This window comes from Coenobita brevimanus, chromosome 29 (genome assembly GCF_032717465.1).
Source record: "Coenobita brevimanus isolate Jiangsu-jjx chromosome 29, ASM3271746v2, whole genome shotgun sequence".
NCBI lineage: Eukaryota > Metazoa > Arthropoda > Malacostraca > Decapoda > Coenobitidae > Coenobita > Coenobita brevimanus.
Window position 1 is genome coordinate 41,616,460 of NC_136982.1, and position 18,753 is coordinate 41,635,212.

General features: G+C 39.5%; 1 protein-coding gene across 1 annotated transcript in view; it reads left to right on the forward strand.

Annotated features, from left to right (window-relative positions):
- Nup358 (nucleoporin 358) overlaps positions 1–18,753 on the forward strand; it is a 97,726-nt gene that overhangs the window by 25,067 nt on the left and 53,906 nt on the right. Inside the window, exons 18-22 of the mRNA XM_080268767.1 lie at positions 267–396; positions 3,522–3,708; positions 6,919–7,140; positions 12,517–12,704; positions 16,896–17,027. Of these exons, the coding sequence (XP_080124893.1) occupies positions 267–396; positions 3,522–3,708; positions 6,919–7,140; positions 12,517–12,704; positions 16,896–17,027 (859 nt within the window). The remainder of the gene's footprint in view (positions 1–266; positions 397–3,521; positions 3,709–6,918; positions 7,141–12,516; positions 12,705–16,895; positions 17,028–18,753) is intronic.

Sequence of the window (18,753 nt, forward strand, 5' to 3'; positions counted from 1 at the left end):
ATGTTATAAGTTTCCAGTGACTGTTTAGAATTAATCAGCTTGCTATAGGACTTGTTTAGCATCTAGTTTTTAGAAAACATCAGCTACACCTCAGCATGTGGATTCTTTTAAGAGGAAGAATGTCATCATTTGACTGATTGATTGTTTAGGCAAAACCATTGTACCTCCCCAATAAACAGCTTTTCTGAATACTAGTTGTGGGTACACTTACTCCAAAAAATATCAAGCTAATATTTCGACGACTTTATACGGTTTTTATTCCGCAGTCTGGCAAACAGTGTGAGTCAAGTAGGTCCAGTGTCGAGCCTCTCCCAGGTGACCTCATCCCTCGTGACTCCAACACCCAGAGCCAGCAGTAAGGACCACGCTGCCTCCCACACCACACTTGCCCACCAGGTTAGTTGGACTCATACCCTTACATTGACCATTGTGTAGAGAAACTGATTATAATACGTAGTCAGGAAGTTACGTATCATCCTAAGTAAGTTGGTCATATATACAGTACCATTAACCCCTTCAGTCCAGGGATGCCTGGTTTATTTTTGCTATTTCCAATGGTTTCATTAAGCTCAGGAAGTTTTTTTTTTTTTTTTTTTTTTTTTTTTTTTTTTTTACTGAAAGGGATAAATGTAGGTCTCAGTAACCCATTTAGTATGGGAGGGGGTTTCAAAAGTTGAATAAAACATTCATTAAGCAAGAATTAAATAATACAAGAAGTGGTGCCAAGGCACAGCAAACCTGTCCCCAGCAGTCATTTTAGTGCTGATGTATAAACACAACAGGATATCTAGGCAAAGATGTCATATATCAAATTTGGAGTAAATCAGGTGAAAATTGATGATATGCCCATTTGAAGTTTTAGACCTGACCCTCCTGACATTAACCCCTGTACTGTTAGCTGGAGGGTGACCCCCCAATTTAATAAGGCATGTTATAGAGTGCAGATCTGAAAGATGCACCTTTAGGTTTTAGTTTCATGTTGATTTGACAAATTTGAAGGGAGTTAGGGCGTTTTTTGGGAGGGGGAAAGGGGGAAGGCTACAGCTCTCTGCTGGTCCAAAATTTAATCAGGTGATCAGAATAGCCCATCATCCCTGTAGTCTTAGTCAAAATCACACCTATAGTTTTCACGTAAAGTTGTTAACAGACAGACAGACAAACCTAGTGAAAACAATACACTGTGGGTTGGGTCTTTCCTTCATTCTTTCCTCTTCCTTCTGCGTGTGGTTGACTCTACAGTGAGTGACAAGCCAAATGGTTTCCCGTACACCAGGAAACCATTTACTATGCTGGGTGGTAACCATATAACCAACTTATGACGCCTGGTGGTTTAGAGAATAATTATGGTGCTTCAGTCATATTGAGCCAGTGAAGGTTTTTATCCAAGGGGTGGTTGGGGTTTATTGCTCATGTAGCCTAATGCCACTCAGGGATGAGTGAGGCTGGTCACTCTCATCTTAAATGTCAGGACCAACTTGCCTAGCCCTGGGCTCCTATGCTCGTCATGGGGCAACATAGGATTGGATGATGAATGAAAAAAAAAAAAAAAGTTCTGGAATATAGTAGTTTAGCCTCAGGCCCCTAGACCTCAAAAGGACTAAGATGGAACTGACAAATACTGTTTCATTTTTATTATGTATTTTGTTTTAAAAATTATTTATGTAATTTTTAGTAGTATTTTTTCCCCCCAGAGTTTGGTGAATACATTGTGGGAAGTCAAATAAGTTTGGCTTTGCAGTGCTAGTCTACTTTTAAATAATCTGTGGGCAAAACTTAGATGCAATAAGTCCTTGTTATAGCTGGTGATTGGTTCCAAAATCTTTCAACTTTTCAGTACAACTTGTACTGTAAATCTGGTGGAAGCTGGCTGATGAACTTTATAGGTAACAGCTTTAGGAGAACCTTAATGGACAATCCCATTCTGTAATTCACCATTAACTTGGTAGTAAAGAGCAGTCAAAAGAGGCAGCAAATAACAAGGATTTGTTGTACTGTACTAAGAAAAGTGAACGATACTGTACGTCATTTTGTGCGTAACATATTGAAGTATGCTCTTCATCATAAGCCACTGATACATCTTAACCACTAAGTGTAATACCATATTTGGCAGATGTGAATGAGAATGGATTTTGTCATGAATTATTATTTTTTTTTTCCTTTTGATATATGAAGGAAATGGATTATCCTAGATACAGTTCACCTAGCATGGGCAAAATGGCCGACATGTCCCTGTTGTATATCGTGGCTTTGCTGTAATTTGCTTTTGCTGAATTTTGGGTATATTTCAGTGATCTTGGTGTTAGCATGCCCTGTACTCTGTTCACTTTAACTGCATGTAAAATGGCCATCCTTCCATCTTGAATGCTCATTTTTCCATGCATCCATCCATCATCCAATCCTACATTGCCCCATGAGGAGCGTGGGAGCCCGGGGCTAGGCAGTTGGTCCCGACATTTAAGATGAGAGTGACCAGCCTCACTCATCCCTGAGTGGTATTACATGAGCAGTCAACCCCAACCACCCCTTGGATATAAACCTTCACCGGCTCAATCCGATTGGAGCGCAATAATTACCCACTAAAACCGCCATGCGCCAAAATCTGGTTATATGGTTACCAGCCAGCATAGTAAATGCTTTCCTGGTGTACAGGAAACCATTTGGCTTGTCACTCAGTGTAGAGTCACCCACAGGCTGAAGGAAAAGGAAAGAATGCAGGAAAGCAAGACAGAAGAGGGAGTGTAAAGTCTCCCGTAGGCAAAAGGACAAGGAAAGAATGAAGGAAAGAAAGACAGAAGAGAATGGAAGGAAAGAAGGATGGAGAGGAAAGGGCAGACACCCGAGAGCAGCACTACATTGATTGAGTGGAAGATGAGCACCCCCACCTACCACAATGCTCATTTTTAACAAGAGATTTGCACTAGAATATGGTGCTAGTCACAAAGAAGCACTGTAGAAATGATGTGGAGCTATAGTATCATCTTACTGTGCCATTGAGATAAGTGAAATAGCCGCAGAATGACAGAAATGTAGGTGTACTGACATCCACACCATGCATATAAATTTGATCCCCAAGAGCACTGGAGGGCCTTTGATCATGTAATGCATCCCAGGATGTAGCCGATGACCTGTGTGTAATCCTGTCTGTCTGATGACTTAATATTTGCTTAATTCTTGCTCAGCTTAGGAAATACTTTTTGAACTGGAAGAGTGAGATAAAGGATTAGCTGTTAGTTTTATTGTTCTGTCTTGAGGATGGTGATGGCAGCCCTAGTCAGTGTTAGTTAAGGATTAGCTGTCACCAGTTTATTACTTTATCATCAGGCTGGTGTGGGTTGATAGTGATCTGGAGTGTGACTCAGTTCATACAGAGGAAAAAATAATGGAATTCTCTCTCTCTCTGGTGATTTCAGTGAACCTGTAGAGCTGGTTGTTAGTTGGAGTGTTTCCCTGCTTCCACAAAAGGAGTAATAAAAGATTTAGTGTTGCCTTTATTTTATTTACTTATTTATTGTTATCTTCAGGGTGGTGATGGGAGTCCGGGTGCTGGGCTGAGTGTGAGCTGGAGTGTGGCCCCCGCCCCTGGTACTCCTGCTGTCTCTGTGGTTCCCAGGAGCCAGGCCTCTGATGGTGCCACCCCACCCCATGCCTTCCAGATCACCATGCCGCCCACCTCTGCCACCTTTACACCCCCTTCACACTCAGCCTCAGGTAAGCAGTTCCACATTTAGCACGTTATCCATGTACTTAACACAATGCCACTCTCCTTTGCCACTCTCACCCCCTTACAGTCAACCCTGGGTAAGCATATCCACTTTTAACATTCAGTTTTTTATATATGTTTCCTAATATGATTTTTTTTCTGCTTGGACGTAGTCAATAGTTTTTATTTATCTTTTAGAGTGGTGAAGAAATTGCATGGTAACTTATCAGAGAATGGGACTTAAAAAATATCTCAAAGTATTGCATTCATTTGTTGGGTATATGGTTATTCTTGAATATTAGACATCTGTATTGGGTCTGTCTTGTGTCTGCTGTACTTTCTAGTATGTAGTGAAGTAACTAGGGTTACAGGTGCTGTAGTACAGTATGGTGTAAGAAATTCAGGTTGGTTTCTGTTGAACCCCGGGATCAGATACATGCACTGGTGATGGGCACAATTCAATCAGTTAAACTGGCTAGCCATAGTTCCATACATAGTTACACCGAATCAGCATTTACTCTTGCAGTACTAATTACCTGGTAGTCTTGTACCACGTAGTGTTTATACTGATCTTATTTCGCCCAGGGGATGTGTGTGTGTGTGTGTGTGTGTGTGTGTGTGTGTGTGTGTGTGTGTGTGTGTGTGTGTGTGTGTGTGTGCATGCATGCTTGCATGTGTGCACACACCTTTGATTAATCAGGTAAAGATCCTCTCTTGCTTATTCACTAAGCAATCTTTTACTGACCTCAAATAATATCTGCAGAAAAGACATTTTTGTATTAGGATGAGTGTTATGTATAGAAAAAATTCCAACTGTCATAACATGCTTATCACCATTGATGGTGATGTCCTTAATTTACAGTATTTTGGCAGATAAATCCTTAATAAATTGGTAATTGAGAATATTGTGCAAATGCTTGGTCACCAGGAATGGCTTTGTCTGCTTAAGTTGGGGTTTTCTTTGCAGTTTTTATAATCATTTCTGATATTATGGCAGTGTGTTGTATAACTTGAAAAAATGAGTAACATATGTTTATCTTACTGATGCATCAGTGTATTCATTGATAGTTTAACCCAGATCTAAGTTATTTTATGCATCTTCTGAGATACAGTATTTAATTTTATGAATGCAGAGCATCATATTATTACATCATGAGTTGAATTGTGCATCAGCATCATATTGTAGTTAGTGCAGTTGACCATATTAACCTCAAGGTAACTGATTGAAGGTTATTTGCAGCTTCATCAGATTAGACACGTGTACTCTAGGAATATTCACTTATCACCATCATTACCACCAAAAGATTCTTTATTTGTTTTTCTCTTGTACTGTCTCTCAGGCTATGGCATTGCCATGTAGTGGCTGTGGTTGCTTGAAAAAAATCATAAATTAATTAAATACTGTATCACTGTTCCATTATTTCTATATGGGTGCTTCGTAAATTTGTTATTGTTGTTTCACCCTGGTCTCTCTGGCTGAGCAGACCCAATGACTGCAGGTAAGCAGCTGCTTTTGTGGGGCCACCTACTGGTGCAGTAAAGTACATGCACCAAGTAGGGATCTGGCACCCCCCTGTGATAGACGGTGTCTCACCAGGGTCGGAGCAGAGTCCTTCCCTATGATGAGGTGCAGGGAAAGTTGAGGTGGTTTGGTGCCTGAGTGGATGCCACAGCTGCTCCACACAGGGTATTATAAATTAATGGAGTGCAGTAGTGGCATTCATATTTTAACTCATCTCATTAATTGGATGTTGTTTGCAAACTACAGTTTCCCTTTGAAAGATTATTGTGAATGGATTCATGTCTTTTGATGATAGAGTATTGACTAAACACGACTGCTTTTGGAATCATCAGATGAGTGGTAAGAGGATTCATTTTGGTATGTGAGAGGTTGATGATAAATGAACTTTGAAGTATTTGTTCGGAATATAGTTTCACTTAAGTAATCTTAATGATCATTTTAATGCTGTCCCCACTGACAAAGGGAGTAAGGAGGATCCAGAAGCAGGAAGAAGAAACAAAACAAATATGTGCAGACTGTCAGAAGTCCCTAGTGAAATGGGTCATGCTTCAGTAACTTATTATTAAAGCCTTCAGTATTCTTAGCTCCATCCAGTTGGCAAAGCCATCTGTACTGTTTGCTTCATTTGATTGCCTATCATGCATCACCTGCGAGGTAGGACTGTTTCATCATCTGCCAAGTTAAGAAAGTGGTTTGGTGCTTCTTATATGTATTTCCACACGTGCTTCATTCATATGCTGTCCTTTGTTGTTTCTCTTGCTATATAACTTCTGTTCCTTTCTTTCCTTCACGGTCACTTATCATATCCCACCATTAATCAAGGACTTCCTACATAGATATATAAAAATTGGGCAAACAGTTGGGCAGTAGAGTCTTATCATGTATATGGAGGTTGGATTGAAAACTTAAACAGTATAATGGAATAAGGATGCAGTATAGATGTTCACCATTAGACATAAGAGTTGTGTACCCTTGTATGCAGTACTATTAGTGTTTTTATAGATGTACAGTATGCACTCATCATGCAGTGTATTGCCATTTAACACTGAAAGCTATAAGTTATGTTTTCACTTTGGATATTCTAGTCATACCTAACCCTGTTTCATCCCACTGTTCCTATATATTTCTGATAATTATTGCTCATTGTAAACCTAACTGCTTTTCTGTCTATAATGAAGTATGATGATACAGAGAGGTAGCAATAGGCTTCATAGGTCATGGTGCACAATTCAGTCAGAGTTTGGATTAGTGAGCATCAGAAAGTACAAGTGAAATGAAACAAATGTTTTAGAGCTGAATTTTATCTAAGCATACACCAACGTTGCCCACACATACATCCGAAAATCAAGCACATCTTTAATTGAATAAAATACCAGCATGGGTTAGGTTGAAGAAACACATGCAGGTATATATATAAACTTCAGTTGAATTGGTAGTTTTAAGGTCATGTAATTAAAGTTGTGAATGTCTTTGTTGCACTGTTCTTAAGGCACTACTCATGTATTTTGATTTTTAAGCTCATCACTACGCGATTATCACTGCCGTTGTTCAGCAGAAGTTGATTATTTATTTATTTTTTTAATGCTTATTACAAGACTTGCTGTGTGCATGACAATCTTCATATAAGTACTGTACCTGGTATCTATATATATTTTTTTCTTTGCCACCACCACCCCACCTACCCTGATAACTTTAGGAGAGTTGCTGTCACTTTCCCTCCCCTGCTCTACCACCGCTGGTCTACTGGCCAATGTACCTCCCCCCCTGTACTCTGCGGTCACTCCAGACTCTTCCCCTGTCCGTGGCCAGTCCAGTGCAGAGTCACTGTCAGGGGTGTTGTCAGCGGAAGGCATGTCATCTGCACCTAACAATACTGTAGCCACGGCTACCACCTCAGGTTCACAGGATAGCTCTATCAGTATGTCTTCAGTTTCCTATATTTGATCTTGTACACACACACCATTTTTATCAGTCGTGCATGTCATTGTGTATATTTCGCTAATGTCAGCCTTTGCTTGGCCTTGTGTGTTAAACTTTCAGCCTAAGAAGTCTGACCAGAACTGGGGAAAGTTATATAATATTAGCCAGTCTTTGACCTTGTAAAGTAATACCTGAAGGGACTTCAGTGCTTGTCTGATAATACTAAGGATACTAAAGATGAACTTCAGGTTGAAAGTTTACGATGCATGAATAACTACTGCTCTTAATTGTCTCAGTTGCATATGTATCCTTCACGCAGAAATGAAGATAATTAGGAGGCCCTTTCAGCACAAGAACATGTTTTTATCATTGTCATGCTACTACTACCAGTTGTTATGCTGAGTGCCCTTGTAATGGAAGGAAGAATGAAGGCCATTTGTAATTTCTCCACTTCAAACAGTCTCAAAAACTTATTAAATTGCTGGGAGATAAATAAAATAAACTAAGCTATAAAAAGTGTTGTTGGATTCAGGGATTAAGTAAATGATAATTCCTTGACTCTCCCCAGAAGATTGTATAAAGATCTGGAAAGACTTGAGCTGGAGGGTTAATGCATAATCTTCATTAACCCAGTCACTAAGAGAGGCCTTTCCTAAGTTGAATAAAATCTGATATAAGTATCAAGAATAAATAGATAAAATGCTTCACGTGAACATGTGAATCAAGGGTTAATGTTAGCTTTTGTATGTGGCTTTGCTTTGTTGTAAGATGTGACTACCTGTGTGACACCCCAGTAGCTTTTTATGGCATATTACCCAAGATGAAAGCAATCTCTTTCTTTTAAGTAGGGAAAAGAAGATGATATATTTTGATTTTCCATTTAGTTGTGTGGGACATTGTGGCTTTAGTAAATGTGCTCATGTCACTTTAGTTGCTTGTATATGCTTTATATGACTTGGTATACTATGCTTAGTATATATATATATATATATATATATATATATATATATATATATATATATATATGCATTTACAGTTTTTGTTATGTGATACAGATGCTAGGATTGTTTTGATTGATAACATCAAGGTAAGCAGTGCCTACAACACTAACACTGTTCTTGTGATTGAGCTGTATGTGGATGTGCTATAGTGTCCAGAATTTGAAGTCAGAATTACAACATAGGCTTTGTTTTTAATAGTTTTGTAGGTGGGAAACAAGAGACAGGATGATGATGACAGTGGTGATGATGATGATGATGATGACAGTAGTGGTGATGATGATGACTGGTGATGATGATGATGATGACAGTGGTGATAATGATCATGATGACAGGTTGAAAACATAAATGTACTTTTGGGTTACAGTTTAGATTTTCTGGTTATTGTATTTAAAAGTTGTGAAGGGAACTATTTATTATATTATCTGTTGTATTTTTCTTTTAATTTATAATACATTTACCTTGGATTATTATTCTATCTTGTGGTCAGTGAACTATTGGTATATGTGAAGCTATACAATATGGTGAAATTTTTTTGGCCTGTCTCATGGAGCCAGGATTCCATGGGCTTGAATGATGGGTGAATGGAAGCATGGCCCATTGAATTGGGCAAAATTAGACTGTCTGAATGTTGAGATCCTGATTATGATGATGATTTAAATTGAGATGGTTTGGCCATGTGGAGAGGATGGAGAGTGAGAGACTGACGAGGAGAGTGTATGTGAGTGAGAGGGAGGGGGAAGGCCAAGGATGAGATGGAGGGATAGAGTGGAGAGGTATATGAGAGAGGAGGGTGAGAACTGGGAGCAGAACAGTGAAATGACAGGGGACAGGGCAACATGGAGGCGATATGTTTGTGGCCACCCCTTACGGGATTAAAGCATCTGGCAGTAGATAGATAGGTTAAATCAGATTGAAAAAATCATAATTTATATCAGAATGGATTTTTTCTTAAATACAGTAAGAAAGAAGAAGTTAGAGAATGTTGATGCGTATTGTACAGGTGTATCAAGTCTGGCACCAGTGAACTACTGCCTTCTGTTACAAGGCAATTATTCAGAAGTTAAACACAGGAAAGATGGCCCTTTTGTTAATAGTAACCACAAATGTGATTGTGTTCATTGTTGACATAAGAGCTCAACTCTTCTTTGAATACACAGTAACATGATTCAGTCTAATGATTATGATCCAAATTTGACAAAATATAAAAGACAAATTGGCAACTTTCATCCGTATCTGACACACAGTGATGCATCAGCATGGGTAACGTCCCCCATACTAAAAAGTGCAGTACAGTATTAAGTTCTTTTGATTTTAAGGAGTCAAGTGCTTCAGTTGGTAAAGCCTTTAATGCATCAGGTCTTTTCAAGTTGTATAGCTACTTTTGGGTAATAGATGTATGATACCAAAATATGGTTTCATTTAATAATGGCAAAGGTTTAATACAAGAGAATGTTGTCATAAAAGTAAAAAAATTGATTCAAATCTTAAAAATCTGATTTGAATAAAAAAAAAAAAATCAGAAAAAAACAAAAAAACAACCCTGACAGGTGGGCATCCTATATCATCTTGCTTGCCTGTTATGTTTCATGTAACTGAGAAAATTATTGTCCATTATAATGGAAGAATACTCACATGTAGTGTATATCAGTAAATGGCTTTACTTTATGTAGCAATACGGTATTTTAATTGATCCGACTGTGTTATATACCATGCCAGAAGGTGAACCTGCAGCGTAAAAAGAAATAGCTTTTAACCACAATGTTCAGGTATGATTTTCTATTGCACTTGGTTTATTACCTTGACACATTCAGTATGAAGTGTTGTCCACATTGTTAATTGATCACTGTTATGTTGAGATATTGTATATACGGTACCAGTATCAATCATCCAGTCCTGAATTGCCCCTTAAGGAGTGAGGTACCTGGAGCTTTGCTGCATAGTCCCAGCATTTAAGGCAAGAGCAACTAGTCTCCATCTGATATGTTTATGTGAAGCTACAGAATGTGGTGAAAGTTTTTTGGCATATCAGATAGAGCCAGGATTCTAGTGGCTTGAATGATGAGTGAATGGGAGTGTGGCCCAATGGATTGGGCAGACTTGGGCTGTCTGGGTGTTGCTACTCCTCACCCTGCCCTAGGGTGGGAAAGAAGGTCCTGGTGATGATGTGACTAGTCACTTATCCCAGAGTGGCATGAAATAAGTTAATAAACCTCAGCCTTGCTAATTTGCAAACACTAATGGGCTGCATCTAGTTGGGGCACCTTGGCCTACTAAATAACCAAACCGGGTGTCATCTTTGGTTGTATGGTTACCACTCAGCATAGTAAATGGTTTTGTGGACTATGTGGAGCCACCTAGAGGTAACTACATTTGAGTGAATGGACTTTATATGCATAGATACTAAGGGTCTAACAGAAGTGAACATATTTACATATCTCAGTCATTTTCATTTTGGTCACAGTATATTGAAACCCTATGTTTCCCTTTTATATTTTGGATTGCATTAGCTGCTGGTTCCTTCTTTGTTTAAAAAAAAGGGGGGGGGGTATTTTGGACTACAGTAGCTGCTGGTTCCATCTATGCATAAAAAAGAGGCGGGTGTAAGGATCTGACTGTTTTACCTTTGAGCAGAACTATGCTGGTCCAGTTTTGCCGTCAAAATTTTTTTTACTTATACAGTATACAGTATTGTATTTGGCATGCATTTGGAAGTTCATTTTTTGTTCCATTCTTGGTGATACTAGAAGACCATTTTTTTTTTCTCTCTGTCACTCTGTCTTTAACTCCTTCAGTAAATTGATGTATATTTTATTTTGGTCTTGCTGTCATCTGATGATTTTATCTACCATAGAACAGACATTACAGACTGGAGAGGTTAAATACACTATAGCCTTCGTTAACCCTCTTACTGCACATACTGTATTGTAATTGTCTAGGGGTAGCAAGAATGCTATTTAAAAATCAGTGCTCAGAGGGAAGGGATGAAGACTTTCTGAATGTTTAGTTATTCACATTAATTTCCCTGTGCTATTGATTGTTTCCCGTAAGTAAATATTTTAGGATACTGATTACAGTGGCAAAATCTATCCCTGTGAAATTTAAATTGTTTTTGTTTTGTAAAGGCTGCAACATGAATGGACAAGGAAATAGTTTGTGTCTTGTCAGTATGTATTTTGTTGGATGTTCATTTATGCATGTTTACTGTTGCAGTGCTCTCATGCTCTGGGATAATATCTGTGTTTATTGATGGCTGTGTTATGCTCCTTGTAACTAATTCTGGCCTGGGATGGTGGATGTAAATTCTGCTGTGCTAACTTACCACTAAGCCATTTTAGATTCCCTTCCACTGTTGATGCTTTTATTTAAAGTAAATGTATGATGCACTGAGATGGATATCATTATACAGTAGATACTAACTGAGTGCAGGAAAAGCCAATGTCCCCATATCCAATTTTAGTTGAGAAGCAAAAGATTTTTGAATCCCCATAACTTAAATTAACTTAAGCTAGCATAAGTGTACTGCTTATTCAACCAGTAGGGATAGAAGCTGGCCACTGAAAAGTGTGTCACTGGAGATTGTGTTTCATGGATCAAACTAAAAAATTGGCATTATTGGAATTGGCCCTTTTTGCACTCAGTTGGAGAATTATATAGTACATATCTAAAGCATAAGCCTGTTGTATAAGATACAGTACATGAGTTACAGTATTTGGCTTGAGGAAAGCTAGTGCAGTATAGGGTTCTGTGTTTAGAGTGTTAGGGCATGAATACATTTGCTGGGAACATGTGATCCACAAGAAGAATTGAAGCACAGGGAACAGGATCTGAATTTTGGGTGGAAACCTGAGCCTTGTTTCCTCTTGCCAATCACATGTTTTGGGCAAATGTGTCTACACCCATATGTGTCCTTTTGATTGTTGGTATTGCTTTAGTGCTCGCGATATCAACATGACATTGTACTCAGTTGGTTTTTTTGTCGAGATCCTCGGAAGAAATTTGTCATTACAGTACATGCAAACTCAGTATGTAACACCATGCTTTAACATAATATGCTGTCTTTAATTTTGAGATATTATGTGATACCAAAGATTGTTTATACTGTATTGACTGGGTTAGATAGATGCTACCAATATCACTTCTTCAGTCCGATGACATTTTGGATTTTATTCTTGCTACCTCCAGATGATTTTTTGAAACTTATGGAGAGAACTCATGAAGGGGATTATGGAGAATGTTTCAAACCCATTCTCTGCAGATGGTCTCTCCAAGCCTTAATGAAACTCAGATGATAGCAAGAATAAACAGTGAAATATATCATCGGATTCGTGGTATTAATTTGATTGCATGACTGATAACATTTTATCATAATTCAGCATTCCTGGGCCCGAGCAAGAGCCCAGGTGTGAGTGGAATGGCAGATGCCAAGGTCTCTCCTGTGAAGAGTGGGAGTGAAGATGATGACAGATACCAGGACGATGACCATGACCCCTGCCCAGACTTCAAACCAGTTGTGCCGCTGCCAGAGAAGGTTGAGGTGCGCACTGGAGAGGAAGATGAGGAGGTTAGTCATTTATGTACAAAGCATTACCATGGGTTTATGCGGAAGATGTTAGGTTTTTGTTGTACCCCTATTTGAAGCCTGGGGTATATCTTTAAAAACAAATAAGGGTCATTCCATCGTAAGGATTGTAACATTAGGAGATAAGTTATTGAACTACTCAGCCATTTTTACAAAGGTATGCAGTATAATCAGATAGTTTTTGCAGTCTATATTACCAGCACTTCAATACCCCTTAAACATCTTGGACCGCAAGGCATACAAGCACTCACCAACATAACAGACTACAGCTACTCACAACATAATACCCAACATATGGAAGCATGGTACTATCATCATTATCCCCAAACCCAACAAAGACCCCACGTTACCTTCCTCACATCACCCATCACACTCCTCTGCACCTCTTCCAGAGTTACTGAATGCCTGATATAACAATTAGTAACACCTCACATCATCCTAGCCCCATCACCACATGGTTTTGGGCTGCTACTCTCCACAAACCCTCTTCTTACAGACCTTACACAAAGAGTTTTTGATGGCATCAGTTCAGCTAGGCTGCCACACAGAACACTCCTAGTCGTGCTAGACATTAGCAGAGCTTTTGATGCCATCCCCTGCCACAACCTCACAAATAAAATATTCAACACAGACATGCACAATATCACAAAAAGATGGCTGGCAAACCATTTAGCAGGCAGATGTGCATATGTAACATTTGTTATTCAGTCATTGAACATCAGAAACTTCACAAATGGCATCCCTCAAGAAACTGCTTTGTCCCCTGTACTCTTTAACCCATACGTGCACAACATACCCACACCCCACACACCACATACACATGCAGACGACATAACACTTACATTTACACTCCAAAATGCAAACACAGCCATACACATCCTCCAACCTCACCTCAACACACTATACGAATGGTTCACCACAAACAGACTCGATATAGCCCCAGCAGAACATAGCCAATACCCTCTTCAGGCACAAAATGATCCACAGATATACATGGCAAGTGATGAGAAGGGTGGGTGGTGAACTGAATGAAAGGAAGGCAGTGATTGATTATGTGTGTGTGGATGAAAGGATGCGAAGATGTGTAATGGATGCAAGAGCTTATAGAGGTTGAGGGAATGGACTTTCTGACCACTACTTGGTGGTGGCCAGAATCAAGATCCAAGTAAGGTGGAGAAATAGGAGAAGGGAAGGATAGGAAGGAGTAGTAGTTGCAAGGAGAGTGGAAAGGTTACAAGAAGATGAGAAAAAGGCAGAATATAAGAGAGAAGTGGAGGAACGATTGGGTAAATATGAAGTGGAGCAGATGGGGGACTTGGAAGGTGTGTGCAGGATATTCACAGAAGAAATATGTGTAGCATGTGATGTGGTATGTGGGGTGAAGAGAAGACGGAGGGGGGTGCAAGGTACAACGTGGTGGAATGAAGAGGTGAGACAGGCTGTGGCACAAAAGAAGAAAGCATACAATGAATGGATGAGAAAGGAAGAAGTTGAGAGGCGGAAGAGAGAGTTATATGTAATGAGGAAGAGAGACATGAAAAGATTTGTAAGAGAGAGTAAGAAGAGAGTGGATTAGGAATTTGGAAGGAATTTGAATGTTAAGTGGAGGGACTGTAAGAAAATGTTCTTGAAAGAGGTGAAGAGAGTAAGACAGGGTGGCAATGAAGTTAGCAGGGGAGTGAAAGATAAAAATGGTAGATTACTAGCGGAGAAGGGAGAAAAAGTGAGCAGATGGAGAGAACACTTTAAAGGAATTTTCAACGAGGATGGAAGTAATGCAAGTATAGGTGGCTGGGGAATGGCTGGGAGAAGGAGGGAGGTGAGAAGACAGGAAGAAATCAATAGGATAGAAGTTGTGGAAGCAATGAAGAAAGTCAAATTGGGGAAAGCCCCAGGAATTGATGGAGTGTGTGGTGAAATGCTGAAGCATGGGGGAGAGATAGTAGTAGAATGGATGTGGAAGATGTGCAGATTGGCCTGGGTGGAAGGTAGAGTCCCAGAGGATTGGAATTCAGGTATAATTATTCCCTTGTACAAAGGAAAAGGGGAAAAAGGAGTGTGTGGTAATCATAGGGGCATTTGTCTTCTTAGTGTAATAGGAAAAGTGTATGGTAGCACACTTATTGACAGAGTTAGGGAAAGAACAGAGAAATTAGTTGGAGAAGAACAGGGGGGCTTTAGGAAGGGAAGAGGTTTTGTAGATCAGATATTCATTCTTAGATCTTTAGTGGAAAAGTTTCTAGAGAAGGGAAAGAAGTTTTATGCGGCTTTCGTGGATTTGGAGAAAGCTTATGACAGGGTGGATAGACAAGGATTGTGGAAAGTATTAAGAATATATGGAGTAGATGGGAAGTTGTTGAATGCTGTGAAGAGTATGTATGATGGTGCTAAGGCTGCAGTGCGTGTGGATGGTGACCTGAGTGAATTTTTCTCTTTGAAGGTTGGGGTGAAACAGGGATGTGTCATGTCTCCATTGTTGTTCAATCTGTACATGGATGGCGTAATAAAAGAAGAAAGTGGATGTTGGAGTGGCCCTGGTGAGAGAGGGTAGTGTTTGGAAACTCCCTGTACTGTTGTTTGCAGATGATACGTGTTGTTGAGTGAAGACGAAGGGGAGCTGCAAGGCTTGGTGGATGAGTTTGGGAGTGTGTGTAAGAAACAGAATCTAAATGTGAATGTAGGGAAGAGTAAAGTGATGGTCTTTGAGAAAAGTGAAGTCAGTGAATGTACAATGAGGTTGGATGGTGAGGAATTGGAAAATGTGAGTACGTTTAAGTACTTGGGTAATGGGATGAGTAAGGATGGAAGTTTGGAGGATGAAGTGCTTGAAAGGGTACAACAAGGAAGAAAGGTTGCTGGTTCCTTGAAAGCAGTGATAAGAAACTGGGAAGTGAGCATGGAAGTGAAAAAGTTACTACATGACAGTATTGTGATACTAACTCTAACATATGGAAGTGAAAGTTACTACATGATAGTATTGTGATACTAACTCTAACATATGGAAATGAAGCTTGGACATGTTGGAAGGACACAAGTCAAGAGTGAGAGCAGTGGAAATGAGGTATTTAAGAGGAGCCTGTGGAGTCACATGGAGAGAGAGGCTGACAAATAGGGATGTAAAGGAGCATTGTGGTGTGGATGTGCATGTGATAGGAAGTGTTAGGAGGAACACACTGAGGTGGTTTGGCCATGTGGAGAGGATGGAGGGTGAGAGACTGATGAGGAGAGTGTATGTGAGTGAGGTGGAGGGGGGGAGAGGGAAGGGGAGGCCAAGGATGAGATGGAGGGATGGAGTGGAGAGGTATATGAGAGAGGGGGGTGTGAGTTGGAAGCAGGGCAGTGAAATGGCGGGGGACAGGGCGATGTGGAGGTGATTTGTTTGTGGCCACCTCGTATAGAATTGAGGCATCTGGCAATAGATAGAACATTGTCACATTCCACACCTCACCGTAAACAACACTCCCTTAATCCCTATGTGCCAAGGGTTTTCCGATGTCGCAAAAAGGAAGAGGAAAAAATGAAGGAAAGAAAGACAAAAGTAGTTTCATTTTGTTTCATTTTCGAAGGCTTCAACATGCTTGCATGCATTGGCTTTGATCAGTTCAGAGATTGACACTAAAGGTTGACATTTGCATGGAATGACTCATAATTGAATTGCTCCTTTCACATAGGCGATCATCGAAGATTTTATAATGCAGTCTTCCCTAATGGAAGACGTAATATTTCCTCTTGTTTTTGTTGTATTTTTTGCTGACTTAGAGCTCCAACAGTGTCTGTCTTTTGCCTCCAGTTTTTAAAAATTATTTTAGTAAAATTTTACCTGAGGAACCTTACCAGTGATAGAGTCACAAAGGGCTTTTTCCACATTTTCAAAACTTGGGTATTGTGCTAAGGGCATTAATGTTTTTTCTGTGTTATTTGGATTAATTTTCCACTCTTCAATTGCCAGCAACTGTTGATTCACGGATAACACAATATGATGACATGGGTTGCCGTGTATATTAATGTTTAGAAATACAGTATGCCATTTATCTCTTATATTCCCATTTCGTAATTTTATAGTTTTACTTAGAAATCAGAGTGTTTTGCAGACTTGTTTTGTACACACTTAAGAACTGAATTCAGAATATGTTGTTGACAAGAAAATGTTAAAGTTCTCTATTTAATTTTTAGGTACTATTTGAGGAGCGAGCAAAACTGTTCCGATTTGTGGAGAAAGAATGGCGTGAGCGTGGGACGGGTGTAATGAAATTGTTGCATAACCCAGCCCAGGGTTGTGCCAGAGTCCTCATGAGAAGGGATCAGGTTAGTACAAATAAAATACATGTAAACGTACTTTTTGCTCCGTGCGTATGTACATAAGAGGTGCTTAGGGAAGAGCATTCAGTGACAGATGGCTGATCTTGCTGGAGAGTCTCTTGAATGTGTGGAGGATTTTGTTATTTGGAGGACATGATGTGGCTAGGGAAAGCAGTTGATGGAAGAAGTTCAGGGAGCCGTTGCCTTTCCTGACATTGAGAGGGCTCTTCCATCATGCTAAGGAGTGTTTACATGCAGCATGTATTAAGAGTGTAATAGTGTACAGTAATGTGATCTGGGCAGTAGAGGAAGAGGATAGTCGTTGGCTCAAAGTTAAAATGAACAGAGATGATAATGATTACATTGATGTATAGTTTCTCCTTGAATGACAGGCTTGAGGGGATTAGGATTTTGAATGAAGAGTTGAGAGGAAGGATAGAACGTGATTGTTTTAGTGTTGTGATGAGATGGGGTAGATTGAGATGGTTTGGGCCTGTGAAGAGGATGGATAATGATAACTGGGTGCAGAGGATGAGAGGTGTAAACATTGAGGGTAGGGTTGCGAGAGACAGATTGTGGGGGGGGGGGGTGGAGACGAGGTCATAGAGTGTGATCTCAGGGATAAGGAATTGAATAAAGAGGCTGGTAGAAATCAAGCAGCATGGAGAGTTGCCATTAGGTGGCCAAGGCTGGCGCATGCAAGCTTGTTAGAACTTTATAAGTGAATGAACATAGCAGTGTCAGTGATGTAGACCATAAAAATAAGGCTTATTACATCTGCACAACAAATCCAACTTGAATGTGGAAGAAGTAATGGTTTGCAGATCAGAAGAGATGGGAAGATCTTTTTTCATGGCCAGTTCCTGTACTTCTAAGGGGAACTGTGCATCAGCAAGATTGTAGGACAGATAGACAAGTAAACCCTGAAACAAGTTATCATAGTAAAAAATTTGAGTTTTGTTTAAAATCCAGTGGAGCCCCAGTAATGTAAATTTATGTAAAGGAATGTCTGTTTAGTAATTAATTTATGTAAAGGAATGTCTGTTTAATTAATTTTCCTACTGAGCAAGTTGGTATTCCCATGAAACATATCCATTACTGTATTAGATGTAGTTATGTGGTGCTCTGTATAGTGTATTTAAGAAAGCTGTTTCAGTCTTGAAGGTTTGGCTTTCTTGCAGTGGACAGGTTACATAATAAGTACCATTCACAAATAGAAATACTTATTAAGCCCTTCACAGACACACATCTTGGTTGAACTCCCCTCTCCCATGCCAGGATGTTCTTTATATATATATATATATATATATATATATATATATATATATATATATATATATATATATATATATATATATATATATATATATATATATATATATACATCATTGCACCTGAATTAGACAGCAGATGTTCCATAATCCTCCATTTCATGTTATTATAACATGTCAAAGCTATCAGTAGGGAATTCTTGTTTGTGTGTTGAAACTTACAATACATAGAATAAACTACTGTAGAGGGGCCCTCAGTGGAGCGCATCTCTCCGGCAAGGGCAACGTAATTTCCAAACCACTCTCATGCTGGGTTAGGTTTTCTTACATTGATTAGGGTTTTGCAGAAAGTGTTTTCTGGATCCAGAATCAGTAATACAATCCGGATGAGTCCCAAAAGTTAATCGATTGTTCCCCGGGACATGGGCTATCTACCCACCAATTTGGTCCAAATCTCTCTT